The 14,135-nt window shown below is 53.7% G+C and overlaps 1 protein-coding gene across 2 annotated transcripts in view; it reads right to left on the minus strand.

Moving 5' to 3' along the window:
* ELL (elongation factor for RNA polymerase II) overlaps positions 1-14,135 on the minus strand; it is a 79,239-nt gene that overhangs the window by 48,817 nt on the left and 16,287 nt on the right. The window contains exon 2 of one of the 2 annotated variants that reach the window (XM_027084734.1): positions 8,789-8,924. The exons of the other annotated variant lie outside the window; for it this stretch is intronic. Coding sequence (XP_026940535.1) covers positions 8,789-8,845 — 57 coding nt within the window. The 5' untranslated portion in view covers positions 8,846-8,924. The remainder of the gene's footprint in view (positions 1-8,788; positions 8,925-14,135) is intronic. 2 annotated transcript variants of the gene reach the window in all.

The raw sequence follows: 14,135 nt of genomic DNA on the forward strand, positions 1-14,135 counted from the left end.
GAGGTTTCTTGGCTGTTTGTTTGTTTATTTTTGGCTGCATTGGGTCTTTGTTGCTGTGTGTGGGTTTTCTCTAGTTGTGGCGAGCGGGGGCTACTCTTCGTCACGGTGCGCAGGCTTCTCATTGCAGTGTCTTCTGTTGCGGAGCACAGGCTCTAGGCTCACGGGCTTCAGTAGCTGTGGCATGTGGGCTCAGTAGTTGTGCCTCGTGGGCTCTAGAGCGCAGGCTCCGTAGTTGTGGCACACGGGCTTAGTTGCTCCGCAGCACGTGGGATCTTCCTGGACCAGGGATCCAACCCGTGTCCCCTGCACTGGCAGGCGGATTCTTAACCACTGCACCACCAGGGAAGCCCTCTTGGCTGTTCTTTGACGTTTAGGACATTGACATTTTTGGAGGATACAGGCGGCCCTGCCTTTTCTTTACTAGAGCACGCTACACTTTGGGTCTACCTAGTGTCACTGTGATGAACTGCACTGTGCTCCATCCGCATGACGGGAGGTGACCATCGTCCTCCACGGCACCCCACCCAGAGGCACTCACAGAGGGGTCTGTCTGCCCTTCTGGGACGGTTAACTCTGATCACCCAGGCAGGGCCACCCTGTTCGGTCTGCCTTCTCCTCATGCGGGTCACAACAGACGCTTGCTCTCCACCCACAGCCCGGGTTCAGCCAGCCCCACCCTCCACAGCTTCACGGTGGTGACTGTAAAACTCAGTCCCTGTCTCTGGCAGCCTCGGCATCCCACCATAAGCAGGAGCCCTCCCTTTTCCCCACTAATTTATTTACATGCTACCATCAGCAGTATGGTGAATTTCATGTGTACTTGGCTAGGCCAGGGAACCCAACTGCTTGGTCAGATACCAGCTGCAGTGAAGGCATTTTTTAGATGTGATTAACATTTAAATCAATAGACTCTGAGTAAAGTAGATTACCCTCCACAACCCTCCCAATCAGTTGAAGGCTGTAAGAGAAAAAAGGACCAAGATCCTCTGGAAAAAGGAGGACTTCTGCCCCCGCACAGCCTTTGAGCTCAAGATACAACATCAGCTCTTCCCCGGGTCTCCAGCCTGCCAGCCCGCCCTACAGGTTTTGGACTTGCCAGCCCCCATGACTGCATGACCCAATTCTTTACAAGAAGTCTCTTCTCAAACACAAGGGGCCAATAGACACATGAAAAGATGCTCAACATTGCTAATTATTAAGAGAAACGCAAATCAAAACTACAACGAGGGGCTTCCCTGGTGGCGCAGTGGTTGAGAGTCTGCCTGCCGATGCAGGGGACACGGGTTCGTGCCCTGGTCCAGGAAGATCCCACATGCCACAGACGCGGCTGGGCCCGTGAGCCATGGGCCGCTGAGCCTGCGCGTCCGGAGCCTGTGCTCCGCAACAGGAGAGGCCACAACAGGGAGAGGCCCGCATACCGCAAAAAAAAAAACCAAATAGAAACATATTTTCAAGTTTAAATTAGAAACCATAATAAAACCTAGTCTTTAAAAAAAAGAAAAAAAAAAACTACAATGAGGTATCACCTCACACCGGTCAGAATGGCCATCATTAAAAACTCTACGAGGACTTCCCTGGTGGCACAGTGGCTAAGAGTCTGCCTGCCAATGCAGGGGACACGGGTTCAAGCCGTGGTCCAGGAAGATCCCACGTGCCGCGGAGCAACTAAGCCCGTGTGCCACAACTACTGAGCCTGTGCTCTAGAGCCCGTGAGCCACAGCTACTGAGCCTGCGTGCCACAACTACTGAAGCCCGTGCGCCTAGATCCCGCGCTCCGCAAAAAGAGAAGCCACCGCAATGAGAAGCCTGTGCACCGCAACGAAGAGTAGCCCCTGCTCACCACAACTGGAGAAAGCCCACGCACAACAACGAAGACCCAACACAACCAAAAATAAATATAAATAAAATAAATAAATATTTAAAAACTCTATGAATAACAAATGCTGGAGAGGATGTGGGAAAAGGGGAACCCTCCTACACTGCTGATGGGAATGTAAGTTGGTACAGCCAATATGGAAAACAGTATACAGGTTCCTCAGAAAACTAAAAATAGAAATAGAATTACCATATGATCCAGCAATCCCACTCCTGGGCATACATCAGACAAAAACTCTAATTCAAAACGATACATATGGGACTTCCCTGGTGGTCCAGTGCTAAGACTGAGCGCTCCCAATGCAGGGGGCCCAGTTTCGATCCCTGGTCAGGGAACTAGGTCCCACATGTCGCAACTAAGATCCAGAGCAGCCAAATAAATAAATAATTTTTAAAAAGATACATGCACGCCTATGTTCATAGCAGCACTATTCACAATAGCCAAGACATGCAAACAACCTAAATGTCCATGGACAGATGAATGGATAATGAAGATGTGGTACCTATATAAAATGGAAAACTACTCAGCCATAAAAAGGAATGAGATAATGCCATGTGCAGCAACATGGATGCAACTAGAGATTACCACACTAAGTGAAGTAAGTCAAAGAGAAAGACAAATACCATATGATATCACTTATATGTGGAATCTAAAATATGACACAAATGAACCATCTATGAAACAGAAACAGACCCACAGACATAGAGAACAGACTTGTTTGTGGTTGCCAAGGGGGAGGGGGGTGGGGGAGGGATGGAGTGGGAGGCTGGGGTTAGCAGATGTAAGCTATTATACACAGAATGGATAAACAACAAGGTCCTACCCTATAGCACAGAGAACTATATTCAATATCCTTATGATAAACCTTAATAGAAAATATATTTTAAAAAGAGTGTATATATATGTATAACTGAATCACTTTGCTGCACAGTAGAAATTAACACAACATTGTAAATCAACTGTACTTCAATAAAAAAAAAATTTTTTTTAACACACACAAGGGAATTCCCTGTTGGTCCAGTGGTTAGGACTCCGCACTTTCACTGCCATGGCCTGGATTCAGTCCCTGGTCAGGGAACTAAGATCCCACAAACCGCGAGGCTCAGCCAAACGCGCGCGCGCGCGCGCGCACACACACACACACACACACACACACACACACACACACACGCAAACAAGTCTCTTCTCACTCCTTCACTCCTATTGGTTCTGTTTCTCTGGAGAGCCCTGATATGGACAGACTCATGGACTGCCTTTTGCAATGGTCTCAAGTGCATTCCAGTCCTTACTTATCCTGATACTCAGATTGTCTCAGACTGGCCCTGGGGTCCTTGGTGCTGGCTCCCAACTCATCCCCGCCCTCCTCTGGGACCTCTCTGACGTCCTAGCACCACAAGAGGTTCTGGCCAGAGCCAAGGGGTTGTCCAGCTCTCAAAGGAGCCTCGGTTCCAAGACTGAGACTAGGAAGCTTCCTCATTCCTCACAGCAGATTACAGAGGTCCATGCCCGAGACAGCTGCTGAGGGCCCTACATTGGAAGAAGTGTACAGAACAGGGCTCACATTTGGGGCGTCCTTGAATTTGGGTGGGAAGAAAAAACACATCTATTTCCACTAAATGTAACTTAGCATTTCCTTCAGTTACAAAGGCAGGCAACAAACTACAGCAGTTATGAGCAGTATCAACTCTGATATGCTTTAGCGCATCAAATGATGGTTTGTTGCTGTCTTCAAACACCATTTTTGCTCACCACAATTTCAAAATTACAGCAACTAGATCCACTGCTAGATCTCATCACTTAACATATCAACATAATAAATTTGTTACTAGTTCACACATTCCTTTTTAATACTTTATTCACTCTCTGTGTAGCACATTTCCTTCGTAATTCTACATATTTTAGGCATCTGAGAGGGATCATGCCCAGAAAGGGCCGAGGCCCCTGTCTGTGATTCAGTGACTTACCAGGAGCTGCCCCAAATAGGGTGTGGCCATGACAGCCTGACTGGGAAGGTGCTTATAAAGTAGGCTGTGTTCAAAAAAAATTACCCCCACTAATCCACTGTCTCTAAAACACTATTTACTCCTGGCCTCAGAAAGTTGGGGGTGAGGAATCACCAGATAAGCCACGTAAAGTGCTAACTCGGGCATGGAATGTCAGCACCCCGGCCTCCACACCAGTACTGCTGATGCCCACGGAGCGGGCGGGTCCTCCATGCAGTGGGGAACACATGGCTGAGTCCTAGAACATCTGGTTCCAATTATTTAAAATGCCATTACTACATCATGAACACAGGTGCATGCAGGCACCACAAGATGTCACACAACTGAGAGGACATTTGGAAATGAATGACCCCCCCCTCCCCGCCTGTCTGGAGTACCTCCCCCTGAGCAGGCCCCTTCTGCAGGCCCCTTAGCCTCGCCTTCTCACTCAGGTTGCCCTTCTGCAGCGTCAGGCTGCCTACTCCCTGGAGTGGCTGTCCCTCCTGCCCCATCTCCCCAAACCCCCTGGCAGGAAGAGCCTGTGTGCTGGCCTCAGTCGGACCTCCATCAGCTGGGCTGAGACGACACCAGGAAAGGCTAGAATAAGTACATGTTCCCCCCACACCCAGCAATTCCTCCTAAGACCCCCTCCCACCCCCAAAATGAAAAGGGCAGCTCTGAACACCTCACAGAGCAGGCTGGGCCAAACTGCTGCTCCTGATCTGGTGCGGTTTCTAGAGCCACTTGGACAAGCAGAGGCGAGGGCAGGCTGCCTTCGTCTTCTGCACCAAGACCAGACCAGGAGGGTAACTAAGAAGGAAAGCGAGGGATGTACCAAAGACAAACCATTTCTACAAGCCCAGGGATTTGTATGAGAACCTAAAAAGGAAAGAAGGAGACCGTCACAGGCAGCTCAGACCCCAGGGTGGTGAGAAGGGGCCGCTGTCACCAGAGCTGCCCACCAGGCCCTGCTGGGAAGCTCTACCCAGCACCTACCAAAAAACACCCTCTCTGTACTGCAGCACTGCAGAGCTTGCCTGGGCTCTAGGCAGCATAATGACACCTCTGTCCCCTCTGAGGCTGCTAGCCAGGGCAGAAAGGGCTGGGCTCCACTGAACGCAGGGTCTGGGGCTTCACCTTGGGCAAAAAACAGAGACCATTAAATGGGAGCGAGACGCCCCACTCAGGAGGATGAAATGACAAGAACATGGCATATTTTTCCCTCTCTAACCTACCCAGGTGACCCAACGGGTAGGGCAGGCAGGACGTCCATACCTAGACAGCCCCACAGACAAAGGGAGAGGGCCCACCAGCCACCTGGTCCCTGGGAAACACCGTCCTTTACCCTGCAGCCTGGGAAAGGCCTGCTGGGTCACTGATCACTTTTCCCAGTGTTGTCTGCTCTGGTCCCAGCACACAGGTGCCCTCCAGAGGGGACAGTCCCAGAGGCCCCTAAGAGGTGACCTGTCCTACAAGGGCACAGTAAGGTCTCTCTCACCAGGCAGGTAATCAGAAACAAAAATCAATACTAGAAATCTATCCCAGGGCATGAGGATCCCCAAAGACCAAAGACCCTCCCTGAAATCCCCCCAGGTCTTTCTACTCCCCAGGTCCCTCCTCTCTGCCGCCTGGCACTAAAGACCACAGACGAAAATTTCCAACTCCCTACCTCTGCTCAGCTCGACCCCTCCCACCACCCCACACTCATCTGCCCCATTCTGGGCGCCAGACCAGGTAACTGCATCTCCCAGCATCTTCTTTGCCTTCAGAGCTGCATCGGCTCTGCCCATGCCAGACTGGAATCCTCTCCCTCCACTTCCTGAGCTGGCAACACCTGGACACCTGGCACCTTTGGCAGGTGTAATCTCAGAACCATCTCGCCTAGGACTTAATAGCTGGAGAAGGCAGCAAAAGCACTACAGCAAGCTGGAAGGATGGAGGCGGGAGGCGGGGACCCAGCAGCCAGTAAGACAGACGCTGCCCTGTCCACTCAGGGTCCCTTGGCACAGTTTAAGAGTGGACAATAGAGTGACACTGGGAGAGGCTGTTCTGATGGGATGAGAGGGGGCGCTGAGCCAAGACCAGAAGGATGGGAGGTGACAGACCTCAAGGGAGGCCAGACCAGGGAAACGGAGCAGGGAGAGAGGGCCTGAGCACCCAAAGGGGCGTTGCTTGGTCCCACGCGCATGTCAACCACTGCTCTGGGCAGCTGGGGCACAGAACAGGAGCCAGTAAGGAGTAGCAGGAGACCCCAGATGGGAGCTGCTGGCCTCTGCCATTCCTCCTCACTCGTGTCCCCATTAGCTCCCCACTGCAGCTGAGGGAGGAAAGTGGGGGGGGGGGTCCAAACAGAGAGATCAGTCTTAAGGATGCTGAGCCGGGCAGAGTAGAGTGATGGGGAGGGAAGAGGGGCCCCCAGCGCTAGGCAGGGCCGGTAGAAGCCAGGTCCCCTGCACAGCCACTTCCGGGGAGTCTGCACTAGGGTAGGGGATGGGCAGGCTGACCCCAAGTACCTCAGCCTGGGCTGAGGGAAAGATCTGGCAGAGGCCAGTGCCTCTGCTGACCTTCTGACCTGAGCCTGGGGTGACAGGGCTCAGGGAGGAGGGCCGAGCAGAGGCCCCTGCACTCTCCAGAAGGGGCCTCTCCTTGGCACACCTGCTCCCTGCCCTGACGGCGGGGATTTGTACACCCCAAAAGACGATGACCAGGGTTTGGACAGGCGTGGAGGTGTGGCCGAGTGCATCCTCTCCCCAGCGTGACAGCGATGAGCAGAGGACACCCCTTCACGTGGCCCTTCATCTGACACTCCACTCAGTCCCTCACAACCTCCAGGGAAGGGGCAACTGCTCCCTCCTCACAGAGGGAGAAACGGAGGCTCAGGCCATGCCTGAGCCCCACGACGAGGGAAGGAGGACTCAACCCAGACCGGCCAGGTCCCCACACAGGTGCCTTTAGGCACCACCAAGCCAAACTTCAGATCTTGACAACCTCGAGCTGCGACGGCCGTGCCTGAGTGTGTGCCATGTGGCACGCTGGAGCAAAGGAGAGCCATGCGTGAGCCCAGGGGTCGTGCAGCCCCTGCCTCACACAGGAGGACCTCAAGCGCGGACACTGGCTGAGATTCCAAAAGAGGCAGGAGCCTCCTGCAGTGAGCATTCTGTAGTCTCGGAGACCACGGAGCCAGAGCAACCTCCAGGCTCGGGAAGCAGCAGAGTCTCCCGAGGGGTGACCCAGGAAAGTGCTGCCTCCACCACTCGGCTGCTCAACAGGCCAAACCTGAGGAGACCCAGCCACGTGCCACACCTGTGAGTGACAGAACACGTCTTCCTGAGCTCGAAAATAAATAAAACCAGGTCAGGTGCAAGAAACAACTTTTTTTAAAGTTTCTAGAAGGGTAGTCTGTGTAGGAGACGCAGTGAGGCCAGCCTCAGCGACAGGAGGAGCACAGTGGACTCTCACCGTGGCCGGAATACCGAGTCTTCTAAGCGAGCAAACATCACTCCAGCAACACGAAACCCCTAGAAGGAAAAACTCAAGTCTCCTGCCTTCCTACTCAACAACCTCAGGTCAACAAAACCATTTTATCTCAGGCCTGAAATTAGATTTCGGGAGCAGCTTACAATCTGCACCATCACAGAAGGAGAACCTGGCAGGACTCCAGGCCAGCTGCCTCAGCGGAAGGAGGACCAGAAGGTCTATTTAGGAAAGGAAGACGGAAGTGTCTCGCTGGCACTGACAGTCGCGTGCATCGGCAGTGAGACTGCACAGTACAGTCCAAACGCTTTCTGGACTTCTAGGCTAGGAACACAGAATCAACCAGGATGAGAGGTCAGGTGAACTTGGGGGCCCTCGGCTGGTCCAGCCTCCCATCACCACCACGCTGCCCCGGGGGCTGGGTTAAGGAGAACATCACATGAAACTCACAGCCTTATGCAGGGACGATAAGCCAAAAGGTTCTAACCCGCTCCAAGGTCCAGGGTCCCCTCCTCCACACCACTCCAAGCCATTCAAACCCAACCCATAGCTGGGGGGGAAGGGCTGGGCACTGCTTGAAACCTGAGGCAGCACCTGGAGGTGTCCTGTCCTTTCCTTATAGGAGATCGGAGCAGTGCACCTGCCAGGCTTCCACATCAGTCAACCGGTTCCAGCAGAGACAGGGAACCAAAGGCTTAAGAACAGGAATGATACACTGGGGTTTTCAGCAGCTGCTGGGACTCAAAAGCAAAACTTCTGTCTCAGGACCCAGAACTACGATCAGAGGATTTGCTTCCACTTCAGGATCTGCCACTTAAGAGCTGTGTGACCTAAGTAAGACACTTAATCTCTCTGGCTTGGCCACACGGGGCTGTGCTGAAACAACGTACAGAACAGCACAAACCGGCTCTGCCACGCACGTGACCTCCGGCTCCTTCCTGCCTCTCAGTTTTTGAACGCTGGAAAATAAAGTATTGCAACACTCTTTAAAACAAAACAAAACAAACAACAACCCTGACGCAAGGAAGAAGGCAAGGCCAAGAGACCTCCGAGGACCTCCAGAGTGAGGGAAACCACCCTCTAACCAGCTGTGTGGTCAGTTTTCTCATCTGAGAAATGGGAATGACCTTGTTCTTGCCTTTTTCGTCCCCACCAGGGACGGCTGACAGGCCAGACCCAGACAAAGGGAGCACCCCACCCCCCAAACCAAGGGAACCATCAGAGCCAGGGAACCTTTCCCAAAACTGTATTGATGATCTCAAATAATATTCAACAAGGTGATAACAAGTCAATAATAATAAAAGTAATAATAATAAGCTCATTTAAGTAAAACATGATTACTAGCCACACTCATGTTTCCACATCTGCCATGTACGTGGTGGGTATCTCCGTAAGGACCCCAGTGCACGTTCAGCATTTGATTGAACCCCTTAGATGGTGCTCACCAAGCACTCACCACGCAGACGTCTGTCATGGAGTCCTTTAACAGCAGCCCCGTCAACCCTCTGGTCATGACATTTGAAATCCTGCAGGTCAAATCCAGTTTTCTCCAAGCAGGACCTGTCAGCAGATCCCTCCTCAAGGAATTGACTCTGTCAAAGGCAGAAATAGGAACCACCCTTGCAGGATGGAGAGATGATGGGGGAATTATGGCTTCCTTCAGGGAAGCAGCTGTGTGTTGGGGCTGATGGATGGCACATCCTCATCCCAGCCAAGGCCAGCATGGCACAGGGGCCCAGACCTCTCAGTGAGCCCTCACTCTGACCCAGGGACAAGCAGTGCCTCCCATGGCCTGGCACAGTGGCCCTAACTGACCACCGCTGCTTCCTGAAGTTGGCGTGGGCTCAAACGCTATACATATATGGAATAACTTTGGGAACCAACAGGGGCTATACAGACTAGTATTTTCCAATCCACGAGCACGTTTTTTCCACTAATATGTCACTGAGGTAAATGGAAGCAAACCCAAGACCCTGGAAAATAGTCTAACAACACAGTCTAAGTGCTTCAAAGTCATTGGCCAGCTGGGTCCACCATCACACTCAAGCAAGTGACAAATGGCCAGCTGGTTGCCAACTTTACACAGCCGACTTGCCAGAGAAGAGCCCATGAGTAAGTGTCACTCACAGGGACAGCCAAGCCAAAACCGAGGCGATCTTGTTCGGTCAAGAGTGTGGTGGGTCACGGACTTCCCTGGTGGTGTACTGGTCAAGAATCCACCTGCCAATGCAGGGGACATGGGTTTGAGCCCTGGTCTGGGAAGATCCCACATGCCACGGAGCAACTAAGCCCGCGAGCCACAAATACTGAGCCCGTGTGCCACAACTACTGAAGCCCACACACCTAGAGCCCATGCTCCGCAACAAGAGAAGCCACCGCAGTGAGAAGCCCACGCACGGCCATGAAGAGTAGCCCCCGCTCGCAACTAGAGAAAGCCCACGCGCAGCAATGAAGACCCAACAAAACCAAAAATAAATAAATAAATGAATAAATTTATTTTTTTTAAAAAAGTGTGTGGTGGGTCACACCTGGGAGAAGAAATGACCATGCCGCAATGCCGTTCTGGAGAGCAGACAGCATTCAGGTGGCACCCAGTGAGAGAGCTGAGGGGGTTAACTGGCGCGGGAGTGAACCCCATTCAAAGACACACACACACCAAGAGGAAAAGGCGACGAGTGGCACAGACTGAGAAGACAGTACAAGTGGCTAAAATATATGAGATGCCACCAAGAAAACACAAATGAGAGATACCATTTTTGCCCAGCACTACCACAAAATTAGGAAGAATAAGACAATCTGGTATGCAAAAAGAAGTGGGAAACATCCTGGGACACGCTCGCAGAGGTGGCACGAAAGGTCAGCTGCTGGGGGTAGTGGGGAAGAAGGCACAACCCACAGGACAGCAGATCCTGGCCCTCCCTCGAGTCTGTGGTCGGGCTGGCCAAGTATCTTGAGCCAGGTGCCAGTTGCTCACGGGAGCAGATGAGGCTGCACTGGAGTCACGGGGCAGGACCTGAAGGGCCTCAGCATTCAGCAGGGTGTGCTCTGTGGGAGTGAGGCACTTCCCACTGGTCTGTCTGACACACCTGGCTGGTGCCTAAGAGCTGGCTGCACCATGTAAGAGCAAAACAAAGTCAGAAACCACTGATTCAGAAAGAGAAGGCCCAATCAAATTCACAGGCTCACAGCAAAGGCCTGGTGTGTGCCAGGCCCTCTCATGCACACTCCGTCCTTGGGGAGCATTCTGGACTCCAGGAGTGTGCTTCTTGGTGGGCAGGAAGGAGGGGAGGCAGCAAGAGCACAGACACTAAAAAGGAGACCTTTTCTCTTTTTGGCCGTGCTGCACAGCTTGTGGGATCTTATTTCCCCGACCAGGGATCAAACCCGGATCCTAGGCAGTGAGAGCGAGGAGTCCTAACCACTGGACTGCCAGGGAATTCCCGAGGAGACTTTCAAAGAAAGGCCTTTGGCTGTCAAGGAGAGAATGCTGGGGCCTGGGCAGCGGGGTCCCCGGGAGCCCTGTGAATCGCACATCGCCGCCCACAGGTGGCCCCCAGCAGCAGTGAGTGGCAACACCACCCAGCTGTTACAAATGAGGGGTTTGTAACAGGTGGCAGAAACTCCACGTTAGGCCACCAAATGTCCCAGAGCTCTGTAGGACAGGAGTGGCCCCTATCACTGTGGCTGGATATCCCGTTAAGGACCCACACTCCCAGCCAGAGATGAATGAGGGCTCCAGGAAAGCAGTGGACCCAGAGAAGAGACACGGCGACCCTGGGGTGACGGCACAAGAACACACGGCAGGCCCCGTGTCTGTGGGTGCAGGGAGGCTTCCGGGAGCCATGACCACAGAGCTATCTATGCTGACAGAGTGCTTTCCGTGAGTCGTGGGTGTGACAGGAGTGAGTCAGGAGGGGACAGAGGGCATCCCAGGTGAGGGTGGAAAGGGGCACAGACCCCTAGGGAGGGAGGGGTGCAGGCCTGCACCAACTGCTTCAGGTGGAGGCACTGGCGACAGCGGTGCTGTAGACTGCTGGGGCAGCCAGAACCCAGGGTGAGCTGGCCTTTGTCAGTTCTGCAAATGGGAACCACACCACCACAGAAAACCCTCCAACCAGCCAAATTAGGAGGAAACCTTTAGAGTCAAAAGGTCAAATATCCCCACCAAGGACATTCCAGGACCCCAAACAGCGGCTTTTTGGGATTCCCAAACCCTATCCATGAAGGAAGACAAACAGCAGCGACACCAGCGGCCGCATGCCAGATCTCCAGGACAGAGAAGCAGGAACGTGCGCGTGCAGCGTGGTCAGGGTTCTGCGAGGAAACTCAATGACCTTCCTCTTTCTTTTTGCCTCTGAGCCAACTTAGGGAAGAAGTTCTGGGCCCATAAATGCAGAATCCAAAAGCCCCTACCTGAGGAAAGCATTCAGCAGCCTAGCAAGGTTTGCCAATGCCCAGGAAGGAGCCTGGTCACTGGTAACAATACGGGGCTCCAAGCAAATGCCCCAATGCTGCCATCTGGGGTGCCCCCAACCCAGGCAGGCTGTGGAGGCTTGGAAAGCCCTGGGAGTGGGAGGACACTGCCCAGGATGAGGCCAGAATCTCACCAAGGGTTCCTGGGCAGAGCTGGGGCCCAACCCCCATGGCATGGGCCACCCAGTAGGACTCCCCGGCCCCCACCAGAGTCACCCCTGTCACCTGCTTTATAAAGTGGCATTTTAAGCTGGTTTTACTTGGTAAAAAGGGAACCGCTCAAAAAGAAAAACGTTAAAATTAGCATAACACACCAGGCCCAGACCCGCCGCAGAGGAGGTGTTGTGAACCGCTGGCCCTCTGGCGGCACTGTCCACCCTGGGGCCTGCGCTGCTGCCCCAAGCAACTCCAGAGGGGATTTCATGGTGCTCTGGGAGGGAATACCACCACCCTGGGGTGAGAACTGGGATAAAGCTGGTGAGAAGGAGGTGGCAGAGCTTTTATATTTGGAAAAGGAATCTGGCAGAGCTGGAGAATGAGGAAGGGAGAGAATCAGACACATGTGACTGAGGAGAGTCCCCCCACTGAGAACAGTCACGGCCTCCAGGGCAGGGGTCTGCTGAGGGAGCTGAGCTGACGGCATCCTGAATCTGGAGCAGGATGCTGGCCCTTGGAGTGACAGAACAGACTGGGCAGAGTGAGCTGGACAAGGCAATCACATGGGGCCTGCACCCCTCCTGGACACGGTCCCACCACATGTTCATATGGTATGGTTCACCCTGCTGCTACAGAGTGCCGATGTGGCTCCAGACGCTGGGACAGGAGCACTCACACCTCAGGGGACACGCTGAGTGCCGGGGACACACGGAGGAGCCCTCTGAGCAGAGACTACAAAGGTGGGGGAGGGAGAGGCCCATAGAGACCTAGAGGAAAAGTGTTTGAGGCACAGGCACACACGCTGTTTCCTGAAGCTTGTGCCCTGCGGTGCCGTGTGCTGGCCACCCTCCTCAGCACTCTGACCTGTTTGTCTGATCTCGGCACTCTTGGGAGAGGGCCGGGCTTCTTCCTCAGCACAGCCTCCCGGGCCTCCTGGGGTGTAGGCTCTTCCCCACCACCGGCTCTGGCCCCAGGAATTCCACTTTTCCAACAAGTTCCAGCAAATGTTCCGTCTCCAGCAAGCCCTCCTGACCTGTAGGTGGAATTAGAGCCCACGGGACTGTCGCTCTTCACTCAGGACCCACAACGCTCGGCACAGGGCCGGGACTGTCGCTCTTCACTCAGGACCCACAACGCTCGGCACAGGGCCAGGCACTCCAAAACTGGGATGTCACACCTGGGGCCTGGCTGCAGCCCGGCCTGTCCACCTAAGGACAGGTGCTCTGGGCCAGATGCCTGGGGCTGACCAGGACCCCACATGTAGCATCCCACTTGCTTACTCCCTGTGGCCAGGGCCTCGCTTGGGCCTCAGAGCCTGGGGAGGACTCACCAGGTAGCTGCAGTGTGCAGAGGACACACACACACTATTTCATTTCAGGCCCTGGGCAACGGGTGTTTGGCCACCATGCAGACAGGCTGGGGCGGTGCAGGGGACTGAAGAGAGGCAGGAGGCCAGCCACCCTGTTGAGGGATCTGCCCGCGTGGGCTGACTGACGCCACTCCTGTTCTGTTTTTCAAATGCAGTCCTGTGACTCTCTGAGTTACCAAAATCTCAATGCACATCCTGAGTGAAAATGATGACGTGGGGATCACTGTTCTAAATTTCCCCTAAATTTTCCGCAGACTTCAGGATTCCTCCTGGACGCCTATGTGAAACTGCTGTGCACATCTGATTTCAGTCACGTTCATCTATGACTGGGCCAGAAGGGGAAGCAACTACAGGCTCCAGAATCCTCAATCCCAGCACCCGGTTTTCAAAGCAACAATGCTCTTCCGTCCAGAATTGGCCAGCTTGCAGAGCTCAGACCCCACCTGCCAGGCCTAAGGCCAGCTTGGTACCACCCACAAGGTTAATCAATGGCTTAATAAGTAACAACAAAGAACACAAGACCCAACTTTAAACAAACAGAGCTCCCCAGCCTGCATCCTGCCTAAGGCCCGGCAGCGTGTGTGCATGAACTGTGTCCCCGCTCACCATCTCTAATGTGCTCTAAGGGCTGTCACGGGAAATGCTATTTACAATGGAACATGCCCACTCTGCTAAGCCCTGTACAGCCACCACCGAGTCCGGCCACCAACCTGTCCAGTCGACAGGCTCTGAGGGCCCGCAAAGACCCTGTAACCTTGAGCAGCAGAGGAGCCAGCTAGCCTGAGGTCTATGATGCCTGCACCCA

This window comes from Aethalodelphis obliquidens, unplaced genomic scaffold (assembly GCF_003676395.1).
Source record: "Aethalodelphis obliquidens isolate GAN/ISIS:26980383/991018 unplaced genomic scaffold, ASM367639v1 scaffold53, whole genome shotgun sequence".
Classification (NCBI taxonomy): Eukaryota; Metazoa; Chordata; class Mammalia; order Artiodactyla; family Delphinidae; genus Aethalodelphis; species Aethalodelphis obliquidens.